The sequence below is a fragment of the Leptidea sinapis genome, chromosome 30 (assembly GCF_905404315.1).
Source record: "Leptidea sinapis chromosome 30, ilLepSina1.1, whole genome shotgun sequence".
NCBI lineage: Eukaryota > Metazoa > Arthropoda > Insecta > Lepidoptera > Pieridae > Leptidea > Leptidea sinapis.
This window is the reverse complement of record NC_066294.1, coordinates 8,793,721-8,821,420: the sequence shown is the minus strand read 5'-3', so window position 1 is coordinate 8,821,420 and position 27,700 is coordinate 8,793,721. Positions and strand designations below refer to the sequence as shown.

Genomic DNA, 27,700 nt, shown 5'->3' with positions numbered 1-27,700 from the left:
AATAAAAACCATTCAACAGATAAATACATATAATGTAAATAATAACTTAAATTCGTGTATATTCTTAGACTAGAATTATCTATTACATTTCGGTTCACTTTTGAGAGATGAGCGTAATAATATTGTCTAATATTTTAAAATTATCTAATAATTACGTATGTTGGACTTAATTCAGATCGAAAAGCAACCAGTGATTCGTAACAATAAATACATTTATAATATAACTTAGAAAAGCAGTTAGCTTTGTTTATAATACATTTACAAGTTACAGTACCCGCGCTTAAATAGCTCAGGAACCCACCATAATCGCTGTAAAATGTTCTAAATTAATGTACGAAAAGACTGACTAACCGTTAGAAATTTTTAGCCTCTATTCACAATTAATCATAGTTATATATTACAAAAAAATCATAAAAACAAATTATTTCACTAGATTTTCTAACGTCGTATTCTACATCTATGATTTTAACTAATACTTAGATACATCAGATATAACTTTCAATGATTAAAAAATAAACTGGTTAAAACGATGCGTCACATTTAACGCAACGTGTTCATGTGGATATTCATTTTTTGATAATGTATTACGTGTAAGCGGTTTGGTTGTTTCTGATAATAGTAAAATAGTCCCCCTAAAAAGTTGTACATATCCGTGAATGTACATTATCATCTGAAATCAACATTAAATTAATTTCCTAAAACAAATAAGTTTTCTAATTATAAAAGGGAAGAAGTTATATCGTAATTATCGACAGTGAGACGCCACATCACTATAAGTGCCCCACTCAGTCGTGCGAGGGAGCGCAAGAGATTGGCAATACTATTCCCACATTAGTGATGGCAATTCTCCGAGCTTCTACTAAACTATCGTTTTGATCAACAGCAATAAATAGGCCTTAGAATATCAAAGAAGGAAGCGGGCGTGTGTGTTCATTTCACATTATTTTATTTATTTAAAGCGTAATTGTATTTTCGCTCAATGGAGCGTATATCTAAGTATGATAAATGTATCATACTTAGATATACAATTTACATATCTTACAATAAACCAGTGCGTCCTTGGTTACAGCTTAAGTAAAAACCGATCGTTAGAAACATAAAATTAACACTTAGTTAAATAGTTGGCAGTTCACAATATTCAATAAAACCACTGTTAAGTTATAAGAAGCACTGGTGGAATACATCTAAGAGACTTAGCAGCAAGCGCCCGAGACTTTGCTTCTATTTACTTCGGTGCATTATCTCAATGAACGAAGGTTTAATTATTGTTTTCTTAAAACTTTAACTCATTTTTTGTTTGCGTCAATTAAAATAAGATCACATCAGTGCAACAACATTTGTAACGGTTTTGCGGATTCTGAGATTAGCATGCACTAATAAACAAACAAACTGACACAAATTCAAAAAACTGTTTGGTGTTTTAAAGAGCCTTTCACAATTTTGCTCTTTTTTTAAAAAACTAAACTCAAATCGACACCTTAAACCGTCTTACGTTATAGTTTTACTAAATAGCGTAGTTGCATAGTTATATTGGTAACAGGAATTTTTGCCGATCTTTTCAACCATAGTAATCTAAATGAGGAGGTAAAAGATATGTTACAAATGCTAAAGAGCTTTACATATTATTCAATCTGCAGGAAATTTAATTAGATATGCTTTAAATGAAATCAAATTCACTTTATTTATCTAGGTCAAGGAAGTGACATTTACGAATGTCAATTTTTTTTTACATATTACCGCTACTTCGTAAAGGGTTGAGCTTTAATCAGAAGAAGTCGTAATCAATTGTTCTTCAATCAAGCTGGGTGCTAGTGATGACACTAGACTAAATTTGACAGACGAATCAGATTCCTGAAGTAGAATTTTACATTAGGCCGCACGTTCCGAAGGTGCCTTATTTGTCAAGACATCAGAAGATGGGGCTTGACCTAGCTCTAATAATAGACATTAGAAGAATTAAGAAGAGAAAGTGCCAGGTTTAGATACATTAAAAAAAAATCTGTCTCATATGAAAACGACGTCTTGAACAATGAACGAACGCCAAATAAATCGTAGCAATGCGTTCCTAAATTGGAATTGATTTAGAAGTTAAGAAAATGTAAGATCTACCTCACTAAATTGAATTAAAGTTGTTTTAACTTCGTTACAGATTGAATAATGTAATAAGCTCTTTAGTCCTTGCGGTATGACTGTCCTCTTGTGCAACAATGGTATGACGGCAGTAATTAGAATAAATCTACTAGTGAAAATGAATCTCCAAGTGACAAATTGTCGCCATAATATATTTTTTATTTAAAAAACAGCAGTTTAGTTAATCTTACTGAAACAGAAAAACTTAGCGATGAAATGCAATACTTTGTAGTGGAAGAATTTCCGCACTTACAAGTACTGCAATACACCATATTATGACTCATTCTTACACGTATGCAGTTTCGATTAATTACATCGTTAATTACTCGCTGTTTGTCTGTGGCGTTATTTTTAACGCGGGGTGTCACTTCTAGTATCTTCTTATTTAGATTTCTAGAATTAGAAGCACCTAAATATTTGCAATCTTAATACCATAATTGTTACAACCAATATGTACCTTTCTTTAGGCTTTGCCTCTAAAACTTATTATTTAATTATTTTCTTAATATAATATAGCAGCACTTTCACAATTTCACCTAACTCACAACCATAAAGCTAAGAAAAATATGAAGATTTACATAAAATGTGAAACACGACGAAAATACGTACCGACACGCGTTTTCACCTCCAACGAAGCATCTAGTTTGTGTGTTTCGGTACCAACGACTTATTTTCGACGATGTGTAGGAATGATTCCTAAAACTATACGCTATTGTTTTGGCCTCATTGTTCAATAACATTGCTTCAATAAACACATCAACCATAAGGCCTTTACACAAATATTTACAAGGAGATAAGTTTATGTTTTACACAACTAGCACATAGCAAATATTAAGTCACTCAGTCACAGGATTCACTACGTGATAACCTTGGCGAAGGGATGCTCTATGTGGCCATATTGGATGGCCAGCAAGGTGTCCTTGAGCCGCTGGTACACCGGGTTGTGCTGCTGCATTGTGGGCACTGGGATGTTGGTGTCCAGATAGCCAACGTTGCTGATTGGCGTTACTACCACTGCAGTACCGGCGCCGAACATTTCTAGCAACTGTTGACAATTTTACGATTATTTGGTCATCATGTCTGTTGATTATATTAATATTGAACTTATGGCAGCTTGGAAAACGTCGAAATTCCTAGTGAAAAATGATCGCCATATATTTTATTTAGAAAACAACAGTTAAACTTACTGAAACAAGAATTTTCTGATGAAATGTCAACATGTAAACAGTAGAAAAATGATAAGTCATAACGAAGATTCACTTCTTACGCTGGTACACCCACATATTTTTTAATATTATTTATACTTAGATCATATATACGTCTAGATAGAATGTAACAGCTGTGAGTGTCGAAAAAAGGTTGACAGTTTACCTCTATTTTGAGCAAAGCACGTACACTAACTCAAAGTGGCGTACAAATCGCGAGTGTAAAACAGCTTGTCACGTACATTAAAGTAATAAACCTGGCCTGTTCTCAACGGCTGTCTAGCAGCAAGAGGCTATATCTAGACGCATAAATTATCTCAGCTTTTATAACAAAGTAAGATAAAAATAATTATGTTAACTGAAAATAAAATTAAAATCAATCAAAGAAATACAAAGCTACAGGCATTAAATCTTTTGGTGTAAGGGTCTCCTGTCCCTATCTCGCATAACCAAAATTTGTATAGCGCTACTATCGCAAAACTAAGATGTGACGTCACATTATAGTATGGATATCTCTGTCTAATCAGCAATAAAAGATCAAGGCAAGTGTTCGCGTAAACGGCTTCATTGTTTTGGCATTTCTTATAAAAAGCAGATCCAAAAAAGATTCGCAGATTTTCAAATACTGATTTCGAATACTGATTAATTGTAACAGATTTTTTAACATATTTTATAAGAGTGTTAACTTTTCCTTTTCTTTATAGGCATAGGTTTCGATAAGTAAGTAAAGGTAGGTAGGTAAGTTCAGCGTAAATGTCACTCACCCGCCCTTGTTGGTTGAGGTCAGCTATTCTTTGCATAGTTAGCACCTCCTCTTTGACAGTAAGCTCCTTCCATTCTCCAGCCAGCTCTAGTATAGATCGTCGAGTCACTCCCGGCAGTATTAGACCGTTCAGCGGCGGCGTGCTCAGCTGCTTGTCTAGTTGACAATGACATTGACAATTAGGATACAATGCTGTCAAAAGACTGTCACCTAACTTTCACTATTTAAATTTTGTATCTACTAAAGATCTTTAAGAGCGTACTTATACTTATCCAGCGAGTTAATGGTTCATTTTGGATCTAAACCTGTAGGTTAGGTTACAAATAGCGCCAATAGCCTTTTACTACAGCACAAATGAAATGAAAAGGTTTATTTAACTCATAACATTGATTAACAATGGTTTAAATTCAGTCATACACATAATTTTATAATAATAAATAAAAAATAAACTATGTTCAAAAAAACCGACTTCAAAACCGAAAAGTATCAAATAACTAAAAATTTAATTTAATACATCTCTTATGCAAACCTTTACCTTAAATATTAATAAAATACTTTTATTTGTATGTGCTACATATTGATAGCTTTGAGTCAGTGCCAAGCCCTAAACAAAATAAAAATATTATAAACAGCTTACTTACTGTAATTATTTAGGTTGTCTGGCCAAGCGTGTCTGTCCGCTTGGGTTGTTTTGTTCTAGACAAAGCTATCCCGCCCAAAGTCACGCGTGGCGACTGTAGGTACCTTTATTACATTTGGCTTGGCACCGACTTCAAAGCTATCAATATGTATCACATACAAATAAAAGTATTTTATTAATATTAAAGGTAAAGGTTTGCAAAAGAGGTGTATTAAATTAAATTTTTAGTTATTTGATACTTTTCGGTATTTGAAGTCGGTTTTTTAAACGTAGTTTATTTTTTACGTTTTAGTGTCATTTAATAATAATATATAATCAACCTGAATGAAAACTCCATATAAATGGTGTACATACATAAAAAAAAAATACCGTTCGAATTAATAACCTCCTCCTTTTTGAAGTCGGTTAAAAAAAACACACTTAAGTAGATCAATTCCATTCCAGGCTGCTGTCTCATTTAAATAATCTTGGATATTGTAATAGCATTTTCTGCTTAATTTACGTTTTGTGAAGGTTTTGAATTTATTTATGGACTTAATATCTGTTCGGGAAGTTTATTATGGAAACGATATAATTGACATTTAAAAGAATTACTGACTTTATGGAGTCTTGTGGAAGGCATTGCAAGTGGCTTTTATTTAGTACTAGCTGACCTGGCAAACGTTGTTTTGCCATATAAATTACACATGTAAACCTTCCTTGAGGTTCAACGAATCTATTACAAAAGATTTCATTGAGATCGGTCGAATAGTTTAGGAGTAATTAGGGAACATACATTCTCTTTTATATATATAGATTGACTAAAGTATGAAATTGCCCTTTTATTGTAATAGGTACTTCTTTCAAATGCTACCTATGTAGTTCTTCTATTAAAAAATGTGAAACATTCGATTATCGACGTTTAGTAGTTTTTTTTATTCACTTTAGACAAGATTGTGGATTCTTTACGATAACCGTAAGCGAAATATGCAATGGCTGACCCCAGGACAAACGCAGCTACAGTGTCCTAAAGAAAAGCTTACCAATAAAAAGGTAATGGTAACTGTTTGGTGGCCTCAGCATGGTGTTATTCACTATAGCTTTCTCCGATCTGGTCGAGCAATAACGGCAGATGTCTACAGTGCCGAACTCCAAACAGTGATAGCAAAACTAGTAGTGAAACAGCCCCTCGTATTCGCCAAACCTTCCTCCAATGGACTACCATTTTTTTGTGATTTGGACAGTTTTCTACGTGATGAAAAGTTTTCTTCTCAGGAGGCAGTACAAAATACTTTCACTCAGTTTGTCGAATCTAGATCACTACAGTTCTATTGCAAAAGGATTAAATGACCTTCCTATTAGATGGCAGCAATTTATAGATAATAATGGTAATTATTTTGATTAAAAATAAATGAATTCAATATTTCAGTACAAATCGGCAATTTCATTATTTTTTTATTTTTTATTATTATAAAAGTAATCAACAGCTTACACAACAATTATTTTTACAAAATTAACCTAGGTTTTACATAAAGCCACTAAGGATTACATACATTTTAAATTATAAAAAGAAATCATATATTAACAGAATAGACTTAAAAATGTACTATATATACTAACAAATAAAAGATTACAATAGCGCGCGCGTGTCTGTGTGTGTGTGTGCGTGTGTGGTGTGTGTGTGTGCATGTGTGGTGTGTGTATGCGTGTGTGGTGTGTGTGTGTGCGTGTGTGTTTGTGTGTGTTGCGTTACCTATTATTGTTATTTTTTACGATGATGTTTTATTATTTCTGTTTTTAACTTAATTTTTGATAAGTGAAATACGTCAAACTCAGCGTACTGTTTATTATAAATTCGTGACAGACGCGGAATTATGGAATTTTGGGCATAATTTGTATTAGGTTTGGGAACATGTAAAAGGCGCGTGTGACGCGATCTTAAAGATTGAGCGTTTAATGAAAAGGCTGACAGTAGACTAGGACAGTCGATGGAGCCACTCAAAATTGCTTGCAGAAGTAACATGTCACTTTGATTCCTTCTTTGTTCCAGTGTGTCGATACCATAGTGAGAACACGCTTCCTCATAACTGTTGAATTCTTTAAAATCTTTAAAAGTTAAGTATTTAATAAACTGTTTCTACAAACAAAATAAATTAAAAAAAAATTAAAACAATACTATAAGAATTAATTATCATCCACTTTGTGGTTACTAGGTAACAATGTAATGGTGAACTATTTTAGGGAATTGACTCTAAGATATTAATCACCATCTGCCTTATTAATAAACGCAATGAAATGTTACTCCAAGTTTAAAATTACTACTCCCAGTTTTGTAACTCAGTAGCGACAAAGGTAAGATAAAGACAAAAAGAACGGATGAATCATTTACTACATTTTTTAATGAAAATAAGGGACAGGACGAGCAGTACGTTCAGCTGATGGTAATTGATACGCCCTGCCCATTACAATACAGTGACGCTCAAGATTATTGAAAAACCCAAAAATTATGAGCGGCATTTCAACTGTCACCTTGAGACATAAGATGTTAAGTCTCATTTGCCCAGTAATTTCACTAGCTACGCCTCTTTTATCACTATTAATAGGATTGAGGGCTCCCACAGACATAGATCTAAGTAGATAACGCAAATCCCTCCGTCTGTATGAAAACCAAGCGTGCCCTTTTTTTTGTTCGTACTGTGGCGTCGTTAAAAATGCCATTGCATCGAGCCTAACGTATGGCCACTCACCTCATCATTAGTTGACGTTTTCAGTACATCAATAGTTGGTATTGCTTATTACTAAAATTGGCAATGTATTATAAATCATAATAAAAAATAAAAGAAAATCGTCAAAGGAAGAGCATTACTCCTCTTTTTGACACGCGAAGTACATACACTCGCGGCATCTATTTGGATCCATGTCTGTGACGGCGCCCTTCAGACCGAAACACAGTAATGCCTACACATTACTGCTTCACGGCAGGAATAGGCGCAGTTGTGGTACCCATAATATAGCCGGCATCCGGTGCAAAGGAGGACTGGTTATTACATGATACATATATATTTTATTTTATATCCGTATGATATATTTATACATATTGATTCAATTGTATACACACACCCACTATTATTTATTTGATATTGAAAGGCATTTCTTTTTAGTCGCTGTTAAAACAATTTGAGCTGTTATTGGATAAAAACAAGTTAATTCTAGAATGATGATGTGTCGAAGCAGGTTTATTGCTACAGATGTGGGTCGGTCGCGGGGTCAGCGAGCGATGATAGCGACAACCAACTTACACATACACACACGACACTTGTATTGGTGTTTATAACACTATATTGTAGTGAAATTGATATATGCATTACATCAACTTTTGTTTAGTTTTTTTTAGTAAGTTTATGTTTGTTCCTCGTGTTCGTTTGTCGTGTGTGTAAATTCGGTAATGTGCCGATGTACATAGATAACATTATTAAGAATATAATGAAATGCAACAGTTAAATTAATTTCTTCAAATTTTTCTAACCTTAGGAACTAGGTTATAAATAGCGCGAATAGCTCTCTTCTTCAGCACTAAGATGGCATTGATATCGGCTGTCGGCTACCAAAGAGTCACGGTGATAAATCAAAATCCAAAGTTACACGATATTTGTACAGACTCGCCCCCTTTCTCCCATGTGTGTTAGAGTCGGTACGACTATCCCAAAAGGCAATGCCCCCTTATAACATTTACGGAGAGGTAGGTAAGTGGATCAATAAAAATAGGTGTTGAAAAAGTGGACCTTAAAGTAAGTACATTTAATCGAACATGCTAAGAATGCTTAGAATATACGAGCTTGCATGAATGGAATTGCCAGGAATAAAACAGGCATGAATAACAAGACCGAGAAAAAGGGAAAATCGTAGGTACACACAGTCATCGCTTCTGGAGGCGTTGATTTTATGATTGTAAGCACAATAACACAACAGACAAAAGGAAAACGGTAAGACTCTTTTCCATTATCACTAAGAACTAGTCAAGAATCAGTTACGTTCTAAAAATAACTTTGTAAAGATCAGTGCCGGATTAACCACGTAGTAGAGTAGCAATTGCTACGGGCCCTGCGCGAAACGGGGCCCCAGGGCAGTAGATTTTTCAGATACACCAAAAACGAGAGTGGCGTACGGCACAATGCCTGAGTTAAAACTTTTGAGTGAAACTTATTAAAATGTGGATATTCAATTTACTTGATGTCACAAAAACGTGTAGAGTTACGATTTTTTCCAACTAAGTTGCGATGTGTATTCGGGTAACTCAGGACTATGTTTTTTTTTCATAAAGGTTTTAATTAAAATTACTCACCGCCATCTTCATTGATATAAACAACAAATATATTCATGGCTCCGACTTCTGTGAGCTCGTGGTTCGGTCCGAACAGCCATAATACTTGTTGGTGACCCAGTTTCGCCGCCCGGGATGTTATCTCTGAAAATTATTAATTATTAATATATTGCGTCTTAGTCACCCCCAGTGTTTATAGGATGTTTAGTCTTTTACACGCCTTTTATTAGCTTCACTTGTATGAATGTTTGTTTGTAACCGACTCATTTGGGCGCGATTTTGACAGACTAAACGGCCAAATTTCTTTCATACTTGGTACATTTATCGAGGACCGATGACATTACATTAATTTAATAAAAATTATTCTATTTTTCAATTTGCAAATAAGATTTATTTAATTTTCATGTATCGTCGAAAAGGCAGGAATTAGTGTTAATTTTATATTATATTTAACCGATTTATCTAATATTAGGAAATTTTCGAAAACCAAAGAGAATTTTTAATTCAATAATGCAAATAATAGTTTAAATAATCACGCTTTTATAAATAAACGAAACTAAAAGCATGTTTTTAGTTATTTGACTATTTACTAAACATTTTTTGTTTTCTTATATTTAGTTTTATTATTTATTTATTTTCAGGGAACATACAGTCTGTAACAAATTATATACATGATATGGGTAAATTTAATATCCAGATTGATTCCCATACAAGTTAAACAAAAGAAAATTTTCAAGTATAGACGCAACTTATACATAGTTATTACAATTTTGACAATTATCTAAAAAGAGTGCAATAATTTTCTTAAATGCATCTTAATTTACCAATTGAAAGATGAAATATATCAACTACTAAAAGAGGACTGTTGTACACGTTAATAGTTCTTCTAAAATAAGTATTCTTTGCATAGTTCGTATGACACATATCTATGGAAAATAATTTGCGGGAACGAGATGATTTCCTTGGAATTCTAAAGCTTATTTTATTTATTAGGGAGGGTGAGTCGACATTTTATTTAATATTTTATATAATAATATGGTTTACTGAAGTGAACAACAATTACCAACCATGTGATGGCGTAAACTAACTAAAAACTCTTCAGGAAAGCATGAATTTTATAAATGTCTGCAGCTTAATCGCTCGCCACTTCGTTCAGGCTGTATTTTAAAGTAAAATATGAGCATGATTTTCTATTATTATATCTCCATATAACAGATATGTTTGAAGTGTTTAAGCAAAAAGCAATCGTATATCGTGAACTATAATGTCAAATATAAAAGACTTTTAAATAGGTCTTGCAATTTTTAAATTTGTTCGTTACATACAAATATACAAATCTCTCTACTCTCACACATATTCTAAGTAAAGAAGAGAGAATAATATAATGAGGACTAGATTATTATCGGTATTTCTCAACATAAACAAGTTGGTAATAGTGACAAAATTGGAATTCGCTGATCCAGTCCTTATAAGAATCAATAATATTTTTGCATCATGGGTTTGTTTCGAGAATTAGGCAAACTCTTCATAAAATTAGATAAAAAATTGTCATATTATACAATCATATCCGTATTATATTAGCAATGATAGTACTAACCTCTTTCGAGATAACTTCTTTTGTTTGTCTGTTATCTTAGTGATATTTTAAAAGTTAAAACATCGTATGATAATTATGTATATTGTCAAAGTTTATCTCAGTACGTGCCATAATATTTATGCAAATATGAACCTACCAAAATAATAGAGATGTAAAAAAATATTCTCATCAAATTATATTTCAAAGAGAGATTTCATTCTGAAAACATACTGTTCCTGGGGGATTGAAATATAACTCTTAGATCGAAGTTATTACGGACATTAATAATTCACAACACGATGCCTGAATACCAGAAAGAGGAATGATCTGTGTTAAGGCTGTGGTATTCCGCAGGAAAACTCAATTTTTCATTAATATAATAAAAGAGAAACTAGTGTTGACTATCATAATTTTGAAATAAGAAGGAACAAAACTCATTTATTCAATTATGCCTAAATGACACTTATGAAAATTTGGGCTTTAATTAGAAGAAGTGGCAAGAAACTCTTTTTAATCGAAGTTTACAGTTTCAGCACTTTACACTATATTTTATATAATATAAATGGTCATTTTTGTGTACGATAGCGCAATAAATGAATATTGTATTTAACCATATAAATGCTATTACTTTATACTGATAAATAATTCCTGCGAAATTATTCCCGAACCATTCCAAAATGCACCGGCACTCCTGCAGTGCAACCCGTTATTTTCTTTTACTTATTTTATGTTAAATTGTATCTGTATAACAATAATGAATTTAAGAGTTTTGTAATAATTTATTTATACCTAAAACCTAATGTTAAAGGATTACTAAATAAGGCTAACCCTTTAAATACCACTTCGATATTTTGGATATGTCATTATGAATCGAAGTAAAAAGAAATAGAATATATCTACTCAATACAATGTATATAGCAGTAGGTTTTATACTAATATTATAAAGACGTAAAGTTTGTGAGGGTTGATCTCTGAACTGAACCGATTTTGAAAATTATATTACCAATAGAAAGCCACATTACTTGTGAGTGTTATAGGCTATATGAAAAAAAATTAATAGACTATTTCGATTCGTAGCAGGACCTTCAGCTGATGGTAATTGATACGCGCTGCCCATTACAATGCAGTGACGCTCAGGATTCTTGAAATTCTGAACGGCACTGCAATTGCGCTCGTCACCTTGAGACATACGATGTTAAGTCTTGCACAGTAATTTCACTATCTACGGCGCACTTCCGACAGAAACACAATAATGTTTACACATTACTGCTTCACGGCAGAAATAGTCGCCGTTGTGGTATCCATAATCAAGCCGACATTCTGTACAAAGAACCTCCCACTGGAAAAGGTTGTGGTAGTCGGATTTGCAAAGTAAGTCGGAGAAAGAACGGTCGAACGAAAACGTTGCTTACAAACGCAGCCTTAACGATGAGAGATAATATATTATAATTGTTTTGTATATATGTATGTGGCAGCATTGGACCAAAAACTTATAAACACTGGTTAGTGCGGACGAATTCGCGGGAAACAGCTAGTGAGTAATAAAATAATAGTACCGATAGTGGGTCCGTAGTTAGATCCGACTTTCCTATTGCCGACGCCGCCGGGAAACGCCCGCACCACGTTCGGGTCCGCGTAGATGGACACAGCGCCGTCCGAGTTGGTCTTGTAGTACGCGCTCACTGGACTGAGTATCACGAACAACAATGCTGACTCTGGCTCTATAATTCCAAATGTTGGCTGCAAAATAAAGCAATGTACTTCGAATTAAAAAGGACAGCTAAAATAAAGAGATGCTTGATCATGTTAAATGACATTGAATATGGTGACAGTAACGGATTAAAGCAAACGTGGGGCCCCTAGCAAATTTTTTCAAAGAGTCCTTGATCTATTTTGAAAATAGTCGGTTACCGAGTGTCTGTCCTGTCTGAGTTTCACATTTTTGTGACATCAAGTAAACTAATAATAAGTATCACTCAAAACGTTACGCTCAGGCAGAGGTGAGTATAAATATGCGGGGCCCCTATACCGTGGGGCCCGCTTGCTATACGGGCACTTTTTTTACATAGCACTCGAGCTCCTTCCCCCACCCTTCCCTCTACTCTCGGATTCCGTCGGAGCGCTCTCACAAACTGAGCCAACTGCCCGAGTGAAGCATCGACCAAAATTTTGGTACGTCTAGTTTAACTCTCACGTTGTCACTTTATCTACAGAATCTACTTTACAGTTGATAATTATGTTTGGTTTCATATCATATCACTTAAAAATAAAAAACTGTTTAGAGTTAGGACAAAATTAAAACGAGTACACAACAAAATAAATTGAAGCAGTCATACAGGGCCGGACTCATAGTACTTATTTTTGTTAGATTTATTTTAAATCTACCTTTGTTGAATTATTCTAAAGAATTTAGTACTGTAAGAGGAGGGTACTACTTTCCTTTCCATAAGACGATCAATAGGGACGGATTACAGACTCACCCAGTACTAGTTATAACTTTGTCCCCAACCGAATCTTAAAATTATACTAAGAATCAAGTTAGTTCACCTGCTCACCTTCATAATATTATGTTTTTGCACAAATATCATCAAAAAGGAAACCATTTCTCAAACAAAAACAAAACGTCTTACGATAACAAGTAAGAATAATTTCAATCTAGTCATATCTGAGCTCCTTCGAAGTAATTAATGCTCATTGATAACTTGGAATTGACATGGATTCTTTTGATTATAATATTTAAAGTAATTTATTCCGCTGTGATAAGATAAACTAGATTTATACTATTTACAAACTATTTAACTTTTCCAATCATTAACATTAATTTATTTTCCTCTTTTGTAGTATTAAAAACAACATCCAAAGTACTTAAAAGCTATTTCTAATTAACTTACTACACATCAATTTTTATCAAGATCGGGCAAGCGATTCTTGAGTAAAGTATAAAAAACATACAGAGAGACAAAAATTTTCAAAAACGTAGCCAATTCTACGTTTGTCAGCGAGTCGTAAAATAAGGAATATTTATCAAAAAATCGACATAGCGATAGGTATAAGAATACCGGCTGCCGGTTACTTTAATAACTATTTCTCAAGTATCTTAAAGCCGCAATGTATGTATTACTCCCTTGTAATTGTGAGTAACTCAAAGTGAGAAATAAACCTATTTTCATTGGTGCATTTCTAGTTTTTTTTTATGACAATAAGGGATGGCATCAGCAGAACGTTCAGCTGATGGTAATTGATACGCGATTACAATGCAGTGTCGCTCAGAATTCTTAAGCAGCACTACAATTGCGCTCGTCACCTAGATACACAAGATAAGTTAAGTCTCATTTGCCCAGTATTTGCACTAGCTACAGCGCCTTTCAGACCGTAACACAATAATTCTTACACATTACTGCTTACCGGCAGAAAAATGCGTCGTTGTGGTACTAATAATCTAGCCGGCATCCTCTGCAACGGAGTTTCCCACTTCTATTGTGCCTCGAGGGAGCACAGGCAATAGGTGATACACTAAGGGCCGGCGTACATTCTGGCTGTAATGATTTATCATGAAGTTCATCTCTTTATTTGAATGTTGCAGGGTATATTACCTCAGTGCCAATCAACGTGGGTCGTATATACAGTGTCGAGGTTTCGGAGTGCGGCACCCATTCTTGGTCTATCTGAACCAGCCTCGTGATGCACTTGATGAGCTCCTCCCCGTCAAACATTGGGAGACCAGATCTCTGTGCCGCCAGGTTCATCCTCTGCATATTCAGGTCTGGTCGGAACAACCGTATCTTATCGTCGACCCCCCGGTAAGCTTTCAATCCTTCGAACAACTAAAAACAAACATTTTTTAATCTTTCTATCTGTGTCATTTGATAATGTTTGTTTACAGGTGACATTTAATTGCGCAGTTTCATCGAAAATGTAAATGTACCGAGTATTTTATCGTAAACCGAATGTTCGAGAATCAATTAAGGATAAAGTAATTGAAGTGCGAAGTGAAGTTCAAGGAAATGAAAACAGCAAAATATATTTAAACCTAAATTATACTTGTGATTGTACATGTGAATAAATAATTATTAGTCTGCGGGAAATATAAAATACCCAATTACGGAATATAATTAAGTAGATAATGATTATAAAACAGTTCAGCTTTATTTGTTTTTTATTGATATTTTGTTGTTTTCAATTACTTCTTTACGAAAAAAATTATGACTTATATGAGACCGCGCAAATTAAGACGAATCTTTAATCAAAATGTGTTCTCAATGTATTATTGGGCAAAGCGAAGCGAAGCTGAGCGGAGCTCCCACCAGGTGACTCCAATTGATTTCTGTGTTAAATTGTTTCACGGCCATTTCTGGACCGATTTAAAAAAAAATTGAACTCATAGAAAGCCTTGAAAATTTTCTAGATTATTGTCGAGACAGAATTTTGAATTTCGACTTGATTCAATTATTATAATTAAAAACAAACATGATTTACAAATTATTCTAAATTAGCACGCGCTATTTATATTTATTTAAAAATTGAGACGATTGATTAATAATAATTTTGTTTTGTTTTTGTACACAGACTTTACCTCGCTTCGCTCAAACATACGCCACAGCGAAGCGGTACGATGAGCGACTGCGGCATCGTAGTTATATGTAATTTATAAATTCATAATGAAATCGATCAATTATTGGTGTAATGATTGTATTTATCTTTTGACGGCCATTATTGGATGCTTATGCCTACCTACATACCTGTGCCGGATTAAGTAAACGCGGGGCCCGTAACAAATTCTTTCAAAGAGCCCTTGATCAATATTGGCAATAGTCTGTTACCGAGTGTCTGATGATGTGGATTGTCTTAGTTGGAAAAGTTTCACGTTTTTGTGACATCAAGTAAATTCAATAAACCACATCTTAATAAGTCTCATTCAAAAAATTACGCTCACGCAGACATGAGTGGGTTGAAATATGCGGGGCCCCCTTTCGCGCAGGGCCCGTAGCAATTGCTACTCTTACTTATCCGGCACTGCTATCTTCGAAGCACAAATTCAGCGCCCTCTGGTAAAGCAGCCTACCCAAAACACTGTGCCACAACATGACCGGTCCATGAACACAACAGGCACGGAAAGTATAACACCACTTGAGGTATGATGACTGTATTGAAAACTGTTCGAGAATGTTCGGATGTATCGATCTATTTACAAAAAATATCCAATTGCGGCAGAAAAAGCGAATATTTTGTTAAAAGAACAATTAATTGCTTGCCTCTGTCATGCATCATTGTATGATTAATAAAAAAAATCAAACTATTAACAAAATGTCAAAACGATACTCATATAGATGTGATGCAATTCGTTTTGTTGGTTTTTCTCTAAAAATGGCGGAAGCCTGTTGAATTTATTTTAATATAACAAAAACAGTGCCATCTAGGGACACCCGAAAGAAGTGAAGTTTTATAGTATTTAAGCCGCACTTATAACTATTTCGATCAAACATCATAATATGACATATTAAATAACGATAAATGATCATATTGCAACAACACTTGGTAAACGTCATGAAACTACATCAGTTCGTAAAGAGGCCGACTTCAAAAAGGAGGAGGTTATCAATTCGATCGGTAATTATTTTTATGTATGTACACCGATTCCTCTGAGATTTATGATCCGATTTACGTAATTCTTCTTTTGTTTGATGCGAAATAGATGCCATTTGGTCCCAAAATGGTTTATTTATTATTACATAGTTTGGCGCAGCAGTTTTCATTTTATGAACATTTATATGAAAATTTTCGTCTACCTGGATGACATAATTGTTGTCCGTGTACGGCTTTTTTTGGGAGTTTTCATTCAGGTTGATTTTATATTATTATTAACTGACACTAAAACGTAAGAAATAAAAAAAATACGTTTAAAAAACCGACTTCAAAAACTTTTCAGTATCAAATAACTAAAAATTCAATTTAGAACACTTCTTTTGCAAACCTTGCTTTAATATTAATAAAATACTATTATTTGTATGTCCTAAATATTGATAGCTTTGAAGTCTTTGAATATAAAACGACAAATCGAAATTGGCCACGAAAATTATCGCGCTGTGAGTTTATCCATACGCCTATATTGTAAGCCTATACACTAAACACAGTGAGGTACGTTTAGTTGAGGCCATATTTCCTTTACAGCTTTATGGCCGTTACCTTTATTCAGTACATATTTGATCGAAGAATATTATTAATAACATTTCGTCACAATCACATTGACATGAATGATGAAATGAAAACATTAAGTAGTTCTTTGTTATCGTAAACATGCATATTGTTGTTATTGTGTACTAGTGGACATACGTCTCATACTTTTCGATATGAAACATTTTCGCTTGATACGTTCCTAGAACCGTCATGGCTTGATACGGTGCGTTGAGTAGACTCAGTAACATGTATTTGGGAGCCCATTTCTACATTCTTAGTATGGAAAGAAATAGTATAGGTTCACCTATACTCATATTGTATTCAATATTTGACAATAATAATATAATATTGACACTGTTTTACACAAATTATATTACCCCAAACTAGGGTACAGTGGGTACAAGACAAAGATATATTTAATACAATATACTTACTTAAACATATATTTAAACTCATAAACATACATGACTTGGAAACAAGCATGCATATTCATCATATAAACGGCGCGATTTTGGCGCTCGCGCAGCGTTCTGTCAATGCATATAGATGTATTAATAGATTGCTTATAATTAGAATGATTTGAGTGAATTTTTCTGAAATCTATTGAAACAAGCTATAAGAGCATGCAAAAAAAACCATCTTATAAACAAGATAACTTGGTGAGGGAATAGTGTGCCGTACCGAGAATCTATTCTGAGGCACTGCCGATTTGGAAAGGAATAAAGTATATCTTCAAACTTACTTGAACAGCATAATGCAGCGCTTTCGCAGCCGGGTGTAACGATAGATGCTCGAACGGAGAGATCTCTGGCTTCTGCCAGCCGCCCAGCTCTCTGTGATAGTTAATTTTCATCATGTGGTCTGTGAAGTACTTCCCGAAGCCCAGGTCTATCGCTTCTGGCTTCTTCTGGAGCTGATACGGCGCGGCCAACGTCACTTGTAAGTCGTCAAACTGCGGAAGAGCAGGTCAATGACATAAAGGGTTATCACGCTGTGACACAAACAATGACAATGTCGTTCTAGGTTATTAATAAAAGTCTTCGTTGTATTGGCCGTTTTTAGGCTCAGATCTTTAGAGCGTATTCAGTCTTTGCTGTGACTTTAAATACGTAAATTTTAGCTGAGTGCAATGACGTTCTATGCACGTAAAAGGACATATCATTCGCAGTCTCAATTCAAATTCAAATATTTTTATTCAAAACAGGATATAAAATCACCTTCTTATTGAAAGTCTTAGACTACCACCCGGGTCTGAGATATACCAGTCCCGAGAAGAGCGGGCGAAACAAACTCAGCGGGCTTCTCTTTTTTATATAAAAATATGGTTACAATGTAAAATCGTATATAAAAAATAATTATTTAATAGCCTGTGGGCGGTCGCTCAATTCCCAATCAGTGGTATCATTAAGAAAGTCATTTATGTTATAATAACCTTAAGACTTACTAACTCGACTTAGCCGAGTAGTAGGCATTATAAGTTTATGTTTGTTATTAATATAACATTATGGTTATGACAGTTTCTAGCAAATTCACTTATGTGCCTATGTACATACATAACATTATTAAGAATATATTGAAAAGCAACAGTCAAGATTTTTATTTCTTTAAATTTTTTAGATAATTGATACTCCCTGCACATTACAATGCAGTGCCGCTCAGGATTCTTGAAAAACCGAGTCACCATGAGACATAAGATGTTATGTCTCATTTGCCCCGTAATTTCACAAGCTACGGCGCCCAGACTTCAGACCGAAAAAAAATGATTACACATTACTGCTTCACGGCAGAGGCGTTGTGGTACCCATAATCTAGCCGGCATCTTGTGCAAAGGAGCCTCCCATTGGTTAACTTAACATGTTATGTCTCAAAGTGTCGACCTAAGTGCTCAAAACTTGGCCCACCCATCAAGTGAACGCCATGCTCGTTTCGTAATTTTTTCTTATAAATAAATGAAATATTTAAAATATTTGTTTTACAAGGGTAATTATAATGTTATATCTTACACATATGTGCGTAAATTTAGTCTGAAATTTTTAAAAACCTTTCATATATTATTAAAAACTTGCATTTATTGTGGTTGTAGAATCTGGTAGGGCATGGTGCGAGAGCTTACTCGAAGCTTAACCAGATTTAGCTACGTGCTTGGTAGAAAGGTACTCGTGAAGCGACAAGATATGTTTACTTAACTTGAAATATCTTGACCCTTCACCAGTGTACAAAAGCCACGGTATTTATTTAAAAAAACTATCTGGTTTTTTTTGCAAATGCGACGAAAACATGCTATATCTTGTATTGTATTGTATAATTTTTTGAACATCATTTTCGACAATATAGCTCAAACTATTACAATAGCCGAGACTCGATTAAAAATAAGTCTAACGATATCTTAAGTATTTTGTATTATTTGAAATCCAGATTTAATGCCCTTCGTCAATTCATCTGCATTTCAATATGACAATCTTAGATTAAGGATTGGTCTCCTCTGCGTGTAGTGTGTATTTGTAAAGATGCTTGTGTGCGTGGCATCTTGACACTCAATGGTATCTTTCAAATTTTGTAACATACGCTTCGTGTTATTCATTAACTTTCTAACCTTACAATATTGACACAAATATTCTAAGGTTCTAACATCTGCACATATTTGTACAGCCTTTTGTATATTTGTATAGAGCCAGTCTCGTGTGTTCTCGTGGCGAACAATGTGTGACGATGACGTGCCACTTGGCAAATATATAGGTCATTTAGTTTTTAACAATTGGTAAATGCAAGATGACATACAAATATTTGACGGTAGGTCTCAAATAAGGTACCTCTCAAATAATAACATTTAAAAACCATTACATATTGCTAAGGAATTTTTTGGAAACTATAAAAGCATTTATCTCTTAGACAAAATATTCATTTTTTATGGATTATTGTCTTAGGTTTCTCTCTAATATTTTTTTGGAGGTGGATAAAGAGCCTTTTAAATTATATTATAATTTTCGTTATTTTGATGAAGCGCTGTTCTACAGTGTGGCATTAAACGGCGAGTTGGATCTCTTAATCCTAATATGGATTTTGCTAGTTTAAAAAGTTCAGCATGTTTTTAATGAACATACTAATTTCTAATATATATAGACTAGTAAGCGTTAACAGACGGTACTTTTTTGTATAATGGTCTACACGATTCTAAAGGACTGACATTACATAAAGCTCTTAAGCACATTTTTGTGTCAGAAAAACATTTGAAATATTCGTGGGATCTCCCCATAGTTTTAACCCGTACCGTAAAACTGAAACAATACGAGTATAACCGTGGTATTAAGTAAGTGCAGCATTAAAGGATACAGTTTGTCTGAGCCTTCTCAAAGCGAAAATAAAACTTATTTATTTTGCCTGCCACTGTATCGCAATGAGCTCTCCTGTTACAATTGCTAGTTAGCAAGTGTATTAGTTAAAAAGGCCTAAAAATTTTATAGAGATTATTTCTTTAATAGTTATGTCACTGTGTGTTATATTGAAAGCCTTATGTTGTGTTTTATATAATTATACTAAATACATACAACTATCTAATGAAATTTGTATGTATTTAGTCGTTGTCATATTATAGAATAAATTAATCTCATTGAACCATGTCAATATAGTTCAAATTTTTTTGATAATAGTCATATTATAATTTAAATAGTCAGGAATAATTATAGATATGTCATCAGCAAATAATACACAGTTATAGTCAACCACATCGGGTAAATCATTCAAATAAATTAAAAATAGTAAGGGTCCCATAAGACTACCTTGAGGAACTCCAAATTTACTAAGTAGGGTGACTTGTATTTAGTTTTACTCCAGTTTCTAATTTATTTTATTTATTTCTACAATTTGTTGTCGAATCAATAATGTCTAATCAATCTATAAAATTAAATTTTAAAGCAATATACAATATTTTTCACATTTATATATTATGATATTATGGTCAACAAAATCTAATATTGAAAATTGAATAGCAGAATCTTTTTTATTTATAAATCAACATTTCAAAAAATTCCTTAAAATAAAAAAAATATAAAACACTTGTTAACGTGAGTCATAAATTCGTGGTAATTCTATTCATTGTATATATTCTAGGAGTTTTCAAAGATATCTTAAACTCTTAAAGGTAACTTATTTTTCTTCTAACTATAGAGGTAATAAGTCTCAAAAATCGAGTTATAAAGGCTGTAAAACAAAACATTGCTATGTTCGAGATACAGAGGTAAAATTTAATTTTTCAAGTTATGGAGGGAAACTATGTACCAAAATGGCTTGGTGACAGTGACCCACTGATTATTTCGAATAATAGAGGGTTGAGGTTTTGGTGATAGAAAGGAAGGGTAACAAAACATTTTTTCGAGATTTGGAGGTTTTCATCTTAACAAGGCTCTACTGTATATACTACGTAATATGTTGCAAATAAAGTTTCAATTTAAGTCAATAAAGATATTAAATTTTAACATCACAATAATTAATTTCTACGATCGCAGTAAAACAGTTCATTATAAGCCTACTATAACGAATTCAACATTACCGCTTCAATACAAACATTAGATAGGTGTTTTATCTTAATTGTATGATTAAAACATTTGCAAAAAACCAACAATACCCAACAACTGCTCGTAATTCCTTACCTTTTACGGGAAAAGATTTCTCCAGATAAGATAATTATATTTGCGTATGTATTTCGTATTATCATTACAAATGTTTGTTAAAAATTTGAATAGCAAAAAAGATTGACGTGTTGCTACGTAATGTGGTGATATTGCGCAGGTGGTCGTTACCTTGAAGGAAATGTCGGGTGTGAGTTGTGGGCGTGGCTTAGTTGCGGGCTCGTGTGCGGGCGCCACCTCAGCGACGGGCTCGAGTGAAGGGACACTGCTTTCTTCCAGCTCTTTGTACCGAAGTGTGGAACTGCATCGTCGCAGCGTTTGCATCTTGTGCTGGTTCTCGTATATCCATTTTACTAATGCCTGTTTAAGAAACAATTCATTAAACGTCAAAATTTAGCTTGCCAATATTACACATATTTACTTTCAAAGTCTTCAAAAACTTTATTCAATTGGGCTTAAACTAAGCGCTTTTGAATGGTTACTATAAATATTTGTTTTAAATTACTGAATCTACCATATGTTTGAAAAAAGTAGAGTGAGAAAGAAGATGCAAGAAAATCAACGGACTTTTCAATCGAACAGAGTATTTTAAAATGGCTGTAATATACATAACAATTAATTAGTTTGAAAGGTGCTGCATCCAATATATGAATCGTGTATAAATAATATCAAATATTCTATAGAAAGTAATATAGAATAAACTGTATAAATATAAATTATCGTATATTAGATACCTTTAGAGCTTGAATTCATTGTTTGCGTAAGGATGCTTCATGATAGTCATGGATATATTTTCAAAAGACAGCAACGCATCTCCCGGTCTCTAATATTGCAGATGTCTATGAGCATCTTTCTACAGTATCAGTATTCCCAGCGGGTTGCCCCATTTAAATAAAATCGCTGACCAAAAAGGAATAGTCCTTATAAATCAATATGATCCGATTATCTTTACACGGATTAAAGGTTTTGTTCTTAGTTGGGATCGCAGGATTATCCGCCCACTGCGCAAAATAGGCGCGCTGTTCAAATTCATATATTTTTATTAAAATAATTAAAGGCATAGGAGGCATTTATTTTCTCAAAATTGATTCCTTTATAATACTTTTTAATGTCATTTCTAATGTACAAGACACTACTACAGCTTCGGACACAAATGGCGCTCTGAGAGAGAAGAAAGGCCGCAAGTAACTCTTCCAGCATTTAGTAGTAAAGTAGGAGAAAATCAATTATTAAACATCAAAATCTACCACCCATTAAAAATAGTGTGCCTCAGACCTGAGAAGAACGAGCGCAAGAAACTGAGCAGGCCTCTTTTTTCAGAAAAATATGGTTACAATGTAATGTCGTACAATAACATTTATAAAATTTTGGGTGTTCCCTCCATTCCCAGTCTGTGGTATCATTAAGAAAATAATTATGTTATTTACTTTTACCCCACAAACAGTTTTTAACAATTGATTAAACATTAAAGTTTCCCAACACATTTGTTTTGTACATTTTCAGGGATCATTTTGTACAAGCCTTAAAAGAATCCCTTAATGTGTAGTGTAGCTTAACACTGATTGATAGTCGTCGAGTTAAGTTTATAAACTTTTAATTAACAATTTCGAGTTCCAATAAAAATTTATTGTATTGAAATAAATTGTTTTCCCAATAAACTATTTAAAATAAAGGAATTTCAATACTTATGCAAATTGAGCTGGATATGTATAAAAAAGATAATTGCTTATTTAAATATCTGTTAAACCTATTTTAATTTGTATTGCAAATTAACTGATAAGCTTAACCTTGTAAGTAGTTTAACCTGTGTACCTATATAAGACAATTTTTATAAACTTTTTGTGTTGTTGGACCACTATGAGTCACATTTTAGTTCATAAACACCATGGTGGTCAGTATAAGGATAGAGCGTGGATCGAAAAATTGAAATTAATTTGTTACTAGAGCATCAATTACCGAAGAAATCCTAACTAATGCTGTGAAATACCTACATCCGTTTGAGTATAATATGTGTTTAGGATAGAACTGATGCCCGCGACCGCGTCCTCCGCGGAGACGGTATAAGAAGCAAAAATACTTCGAATTTGAATTAAGTCTTTTCTCTAGGTTTTGCACTTTGCCTGGACATATAGATCACTGAATCACAAATTCTCCGGAGATTTCGTGAGTGAATATGTGGAAATCTCTTATAATATATAGGTTATTAAATCTGGAAAGGATGCGAGATTGTATAGTCATGGGGGCAGTTCCCTCTGCGGCGACCAAGTGGAAAACTCCTTGTCGGAGTCAGATTACGTCTGAGATAGCTGAGCTGACGAAGGCCGGATAATTTCGGATAAATTGCACACCCACACTTTTCAAGGTCAAAGTTTGCTAAAAATTTTATGAAGTATTGTACATCTATCTTTTATTTCTCATAAAACGATTGGCCAACTGATGTTAGGCGCTATTTCCACGAGCTAACTATGTTATCGTCTTGCCACGTGCTAAAGATAGAGCGCGGCGACATAATATCTAAAATAACTTTATTGATTAAAGCAATTGTACGACTCGTAGCCTTTAAGTAGGGTTTCCGTAGCGAGTGGTGTCGATGCGGTGACTGGGTGAACACGCCGCAATGCACATGCTCGTGGAGGTAGGGCCTAAGGGTTGCATAATGGGGATTTACATTTTTATTATTATTCACTTAAAAATATAATAAAATCAACATGTATGGGTTTATTAATTGTGTTTGGAGACAGTAGGATTGACCTGCAAAACTCATCGATGGAATAATTGGAATAAAGGTTTTATAGATACGATTTTCATCACACCGATAATAATAACTTTATTTTTACCCAAATAAAACAATAAATAATTGAATTACAAGTTCAAAATATGTTACAAAATTTTATTATTAATTATATACATACAATATAGGCAGCAAGCCAGCTAAACTATTGTGGACTGTGTTTCAGCTGTAAGTGACTTCTCGATACCAGACACTTAAGACAAGAAGACAGACAGACCTACAGAGTCAAATCAAATAAAATAAAATAAAAATAAAGTTTGAATACAAAAGTGAAATTAAAATAAAATAAAAGTTTATCTTCTAAGAATGTGAATGAATAATAAGGTTTGATAGTGTTTAGATATGTCATTATGATTTGTATAGGTATATTTATTAAGATCATTTATTGTATTAAATTCTCGGTCTCATGGAAATTCAGCCCATGGAGCCAGTTTTTGGTTGTTTCTTGCATTGTAATAAAGTCTGTGGGTATATATATATATATATATAGGTTTAGTCTTGCGTTAGTTGCATTATATATTCGGTTCTGTAAATGAAGAATAGTCGTCTACTCAGATTTGTTTAATGTGGGGGATTTTTACATATTTCACTTTTATTTCATTTCAGAATAGGTCGTTAAATATTTATGCTTCTTTAGGATAGTCGTTTGCAGATAAAGTTGGCGGACCGTAAGTACACCCGATTCTGAATAGACGCAATTAGTGCTATATCTGAGAGGTTTTCTGAGTAGGATTTTTAGGATTCTTCTGTTTCCTCGTTCTAGTTGCATTAATGTACAAAACCGACACTCCCCCATACTGTCAAAATATATTTTAATAGAGCTGGAGCATAGTAAACTGTAGTTAGTGTTTCAAGATCAGCTCCATTTGTAAGCTTACGAAAAATGGGAATTAGTTTTCTCAGGCGTAGAGTACAGTAGAGTAGAGTAAGGTTTTGTATATGTTCTTTCCAATTGAGGAAACGATTTACAGTGAGCCCCAGGTATTTTATGATCGTTACTGAATGTAGAGATCGTCGATTATAAATATTAGTACTATCAGTGCATGTATGCAATTTTATGCTATAATTTTGTAAGTATACTAATAATATGTTATGTTATAACATAACATATAATAATAATAATATTGACACACTTTTTACACAAATTATCTTGCCCCAAGTTAAGCATATATAGCCTGTGTTATGGGTTACAAGACAATGATATATTTAATACAATATACTTACTTAAACATACATAAATACATTTAAATATCCATGACTCGGAAACAAACAACCATATTCATCATATAAATGCTTGCACCTACCGGGATTCGTACCCGGGACCTCTAAGCTTAGTAGGTATGATCGCTAACCACTCGGCTATACAGGTCGTCGTATATATTATGATAAAACGTACTTGCCTATTTTAGTTGTGTTCATTTGATGATTTGAAAACTAATTTTCTGAATAAACTTAAAATGTTTTGCAATTAACCAAAGTGAAGTCAAATTAAGTTGAAATATAAAGCTCAAAAGTAAACACTCGCTTAATATTTTTCGTTTAGCTGTTACGTATTGATGAGATATTTTAGTAAATCGGAAGCAAAACAGAGTGTGTGGCACTGTGAGTGAAAGATAATAAGACCTTTCGTTAGTCGCTGTATGTGGACAAGACCTGATAGTAATATATTTTTCAAAACAATGTGTTATGTTTTTAAAGTGATAACCCTCACTTCTAGGATTAATACACAAATAAAATATGAAAAACAAAATATTATGAACGATGCGGGACTCGAACCCACGATCTCCGCCGTTCCGTACCGGTGCTCTAACCCACTGAGCTAACCATTCGAGTAACGCCTCGTTATAAAATCTTGTTTGGTTTTTCGAACGGTTAGCACCGTTCGTTCATAAAATTTTATTTGTATATATTTTTCAGTGTTAAGTGAACTTTTACAAGATTTACATTCAAAAGATTACTTTGTATTCATATTTATTCAAACAAAACAAACATATTACGCAATATTAATACTACAATTACATTAAATTAAAACTGTAATTACGGGGAAGTGTACCAAGAATACTGGCAGCATTTCCGCGTTGGATAGCTAGGCTGATCCGTTGACTGAAATAGCTGCCAGCGCTTGGGTTGCCAGTAGCCCTATTGAGACGCGTAAATAGTACTTTGTTTAATCTTCGCGCCTCTGGACCCCATCTCCATCCATCTGGGCCAAGTGTCTCGACACCAAACGGCAAAAAGATGACCCACTCACTGAGACCGGTATATTTATTGTAAATGATGTTTATTTGTAGTTGGAGGTAACTACTCTTAGCCCTGTGGTTAATGACCCTGACGAACGCTATGGAGCAGGGGTCCCGGGATCAAATCCCGATAGTTGCAAACGATTTCCTAATCAATATGTTTATTAGATATGTTAAGTACTAACATATCTAATAAACATATAATAAGAATATAGTATATATTCTACTGTAGTCTAGCTCCCGTAATTCAGGCTCTGCTATATCTAATTTGAAGATATATAATTTGAGTGTGTCTACTCTAATATATAAAATTCTCGTGTCATGGTGTTAAACTTTGAACTCCTCCGAAACGGCTTGACCGATTCTCATGAAATTGTGAGGGTAGGTCTGAGAATCGGACAAAATCTATTTTTCATCCCCCTAAATGTTAACACGAAATTTTTTTGACATTTTTTTTTAAATTTGTTTGATTATGAGTCAGCATTAAAAATACATACAACTTTAAATTTTCACCCATCTACGATCAACAGTTACTTTTGTATCGCGATTTTAAAATCGGCAATACCAAGTTTGCTGGGTCAGCTAGTATTATTATAAGATATTTTCTATTAGGTGCTTTATTTGTTTTTCAATTTCACTCAGATATTTTTTTTTGTTTTCGATTATAATATATTGAATACATTAATTATTGATTCTATTTTAAAATATTATTGAAAACAATTATTAATTTATGATTTCCTATCAATTTTAAATGCTTACGAAAAAAATTATGTTAAGGTACATTTAAATTAAATTATATGGATTACTGGTCATTTAAATAACACATAGTTTAAATCTTACCTTACTACGACGAAGTGGCATATTTGCAGTCACAAAATAATGCGTTCTCACTTAATAATTCACGTATTTTAACTGTCTATCACAGCTCTACACTTTGTTTGCGCGATATTTTCTCTTGTCACAGTCTATTCGTTAGATGCTCAGTGTTAACTGACTTCTCCTGGTCTACAGCATAAATATTTAAAGAGCGAATGATAAGATTGTGGCCTGACCTTTGCCGAAGCCATTCATACTCAACACACGACAAGAAGCATACGATAACGGGAGCTATCAAAATAAGGATTACGCACATCAGTGTTAGGTAAATTTTATACGCAGTAACGGTGGCGTACTTTGTGACCGCGTCGCGACGTACTGAATATGCGTCGCGCACCTCCTGAAGGTGGCAAGAGGTCGGCTGAACGCTGTACTGGGTC

General features: G+C 33.7%; 1 protein-coding gene across 1 annotated transcript; it reads right to left on the bottom strand.

Annotated features, from left to right (window-relative positions):
* Positions 1 to 11: 11 nt before the first annotated feature.
* LOC126973701 (branched-chain-amino-acid aminotransferase, cytosolic) lies at positions 12 to 27,700 on the bottom strand. The gene is made up of 8 exons (XM_050821030.1): positions 27,285 to 27,700; positions 21,585 to 21,773; positions 17,531 to 17,740; positions 14,208 to 14,438; positions 12,171 to 12,354; positions 9,060 to 9,182; positions 4,100 to 4,254; positions 12 to 3,175 (listed from the first exon to the last, which is right to left on the bottom strand). Exons 1-8 carry the CDS (start codon positions 27,303 to 27,305, stop codon positions 2,987 to 2,989), a joined length of 1,302 nt encoding a protein of 433 aa, XP_050676987.1. The 5' UTR covers positions 27,306 to 27,700; the 3' UTR covers positions 12 to 2,986.

Excerpts from the sequence above, each read along its gene's own strand:
- LOC126973701 (XM_050821030.1), bottom strand. The coding sequence starts at position 27,305 with ATGCCACTTCGTCGTAGTAAG. Across the intron at positions 4,255-9,059 it reads TTATATCAATGAAGATGGCG|ACAAGCAGCTGAGCACGCCG; the intron begins GTGAGTAATTTT and ends ATTGTCAACTAG. Across the intron at positions 3,176-4,099 it reads ACCTCAACCAACAAGGGCGG|TTGCTAGAAATGTTCGGCGC; the intron begins GTGAGTGACATT and ends AATTGTCAACAG.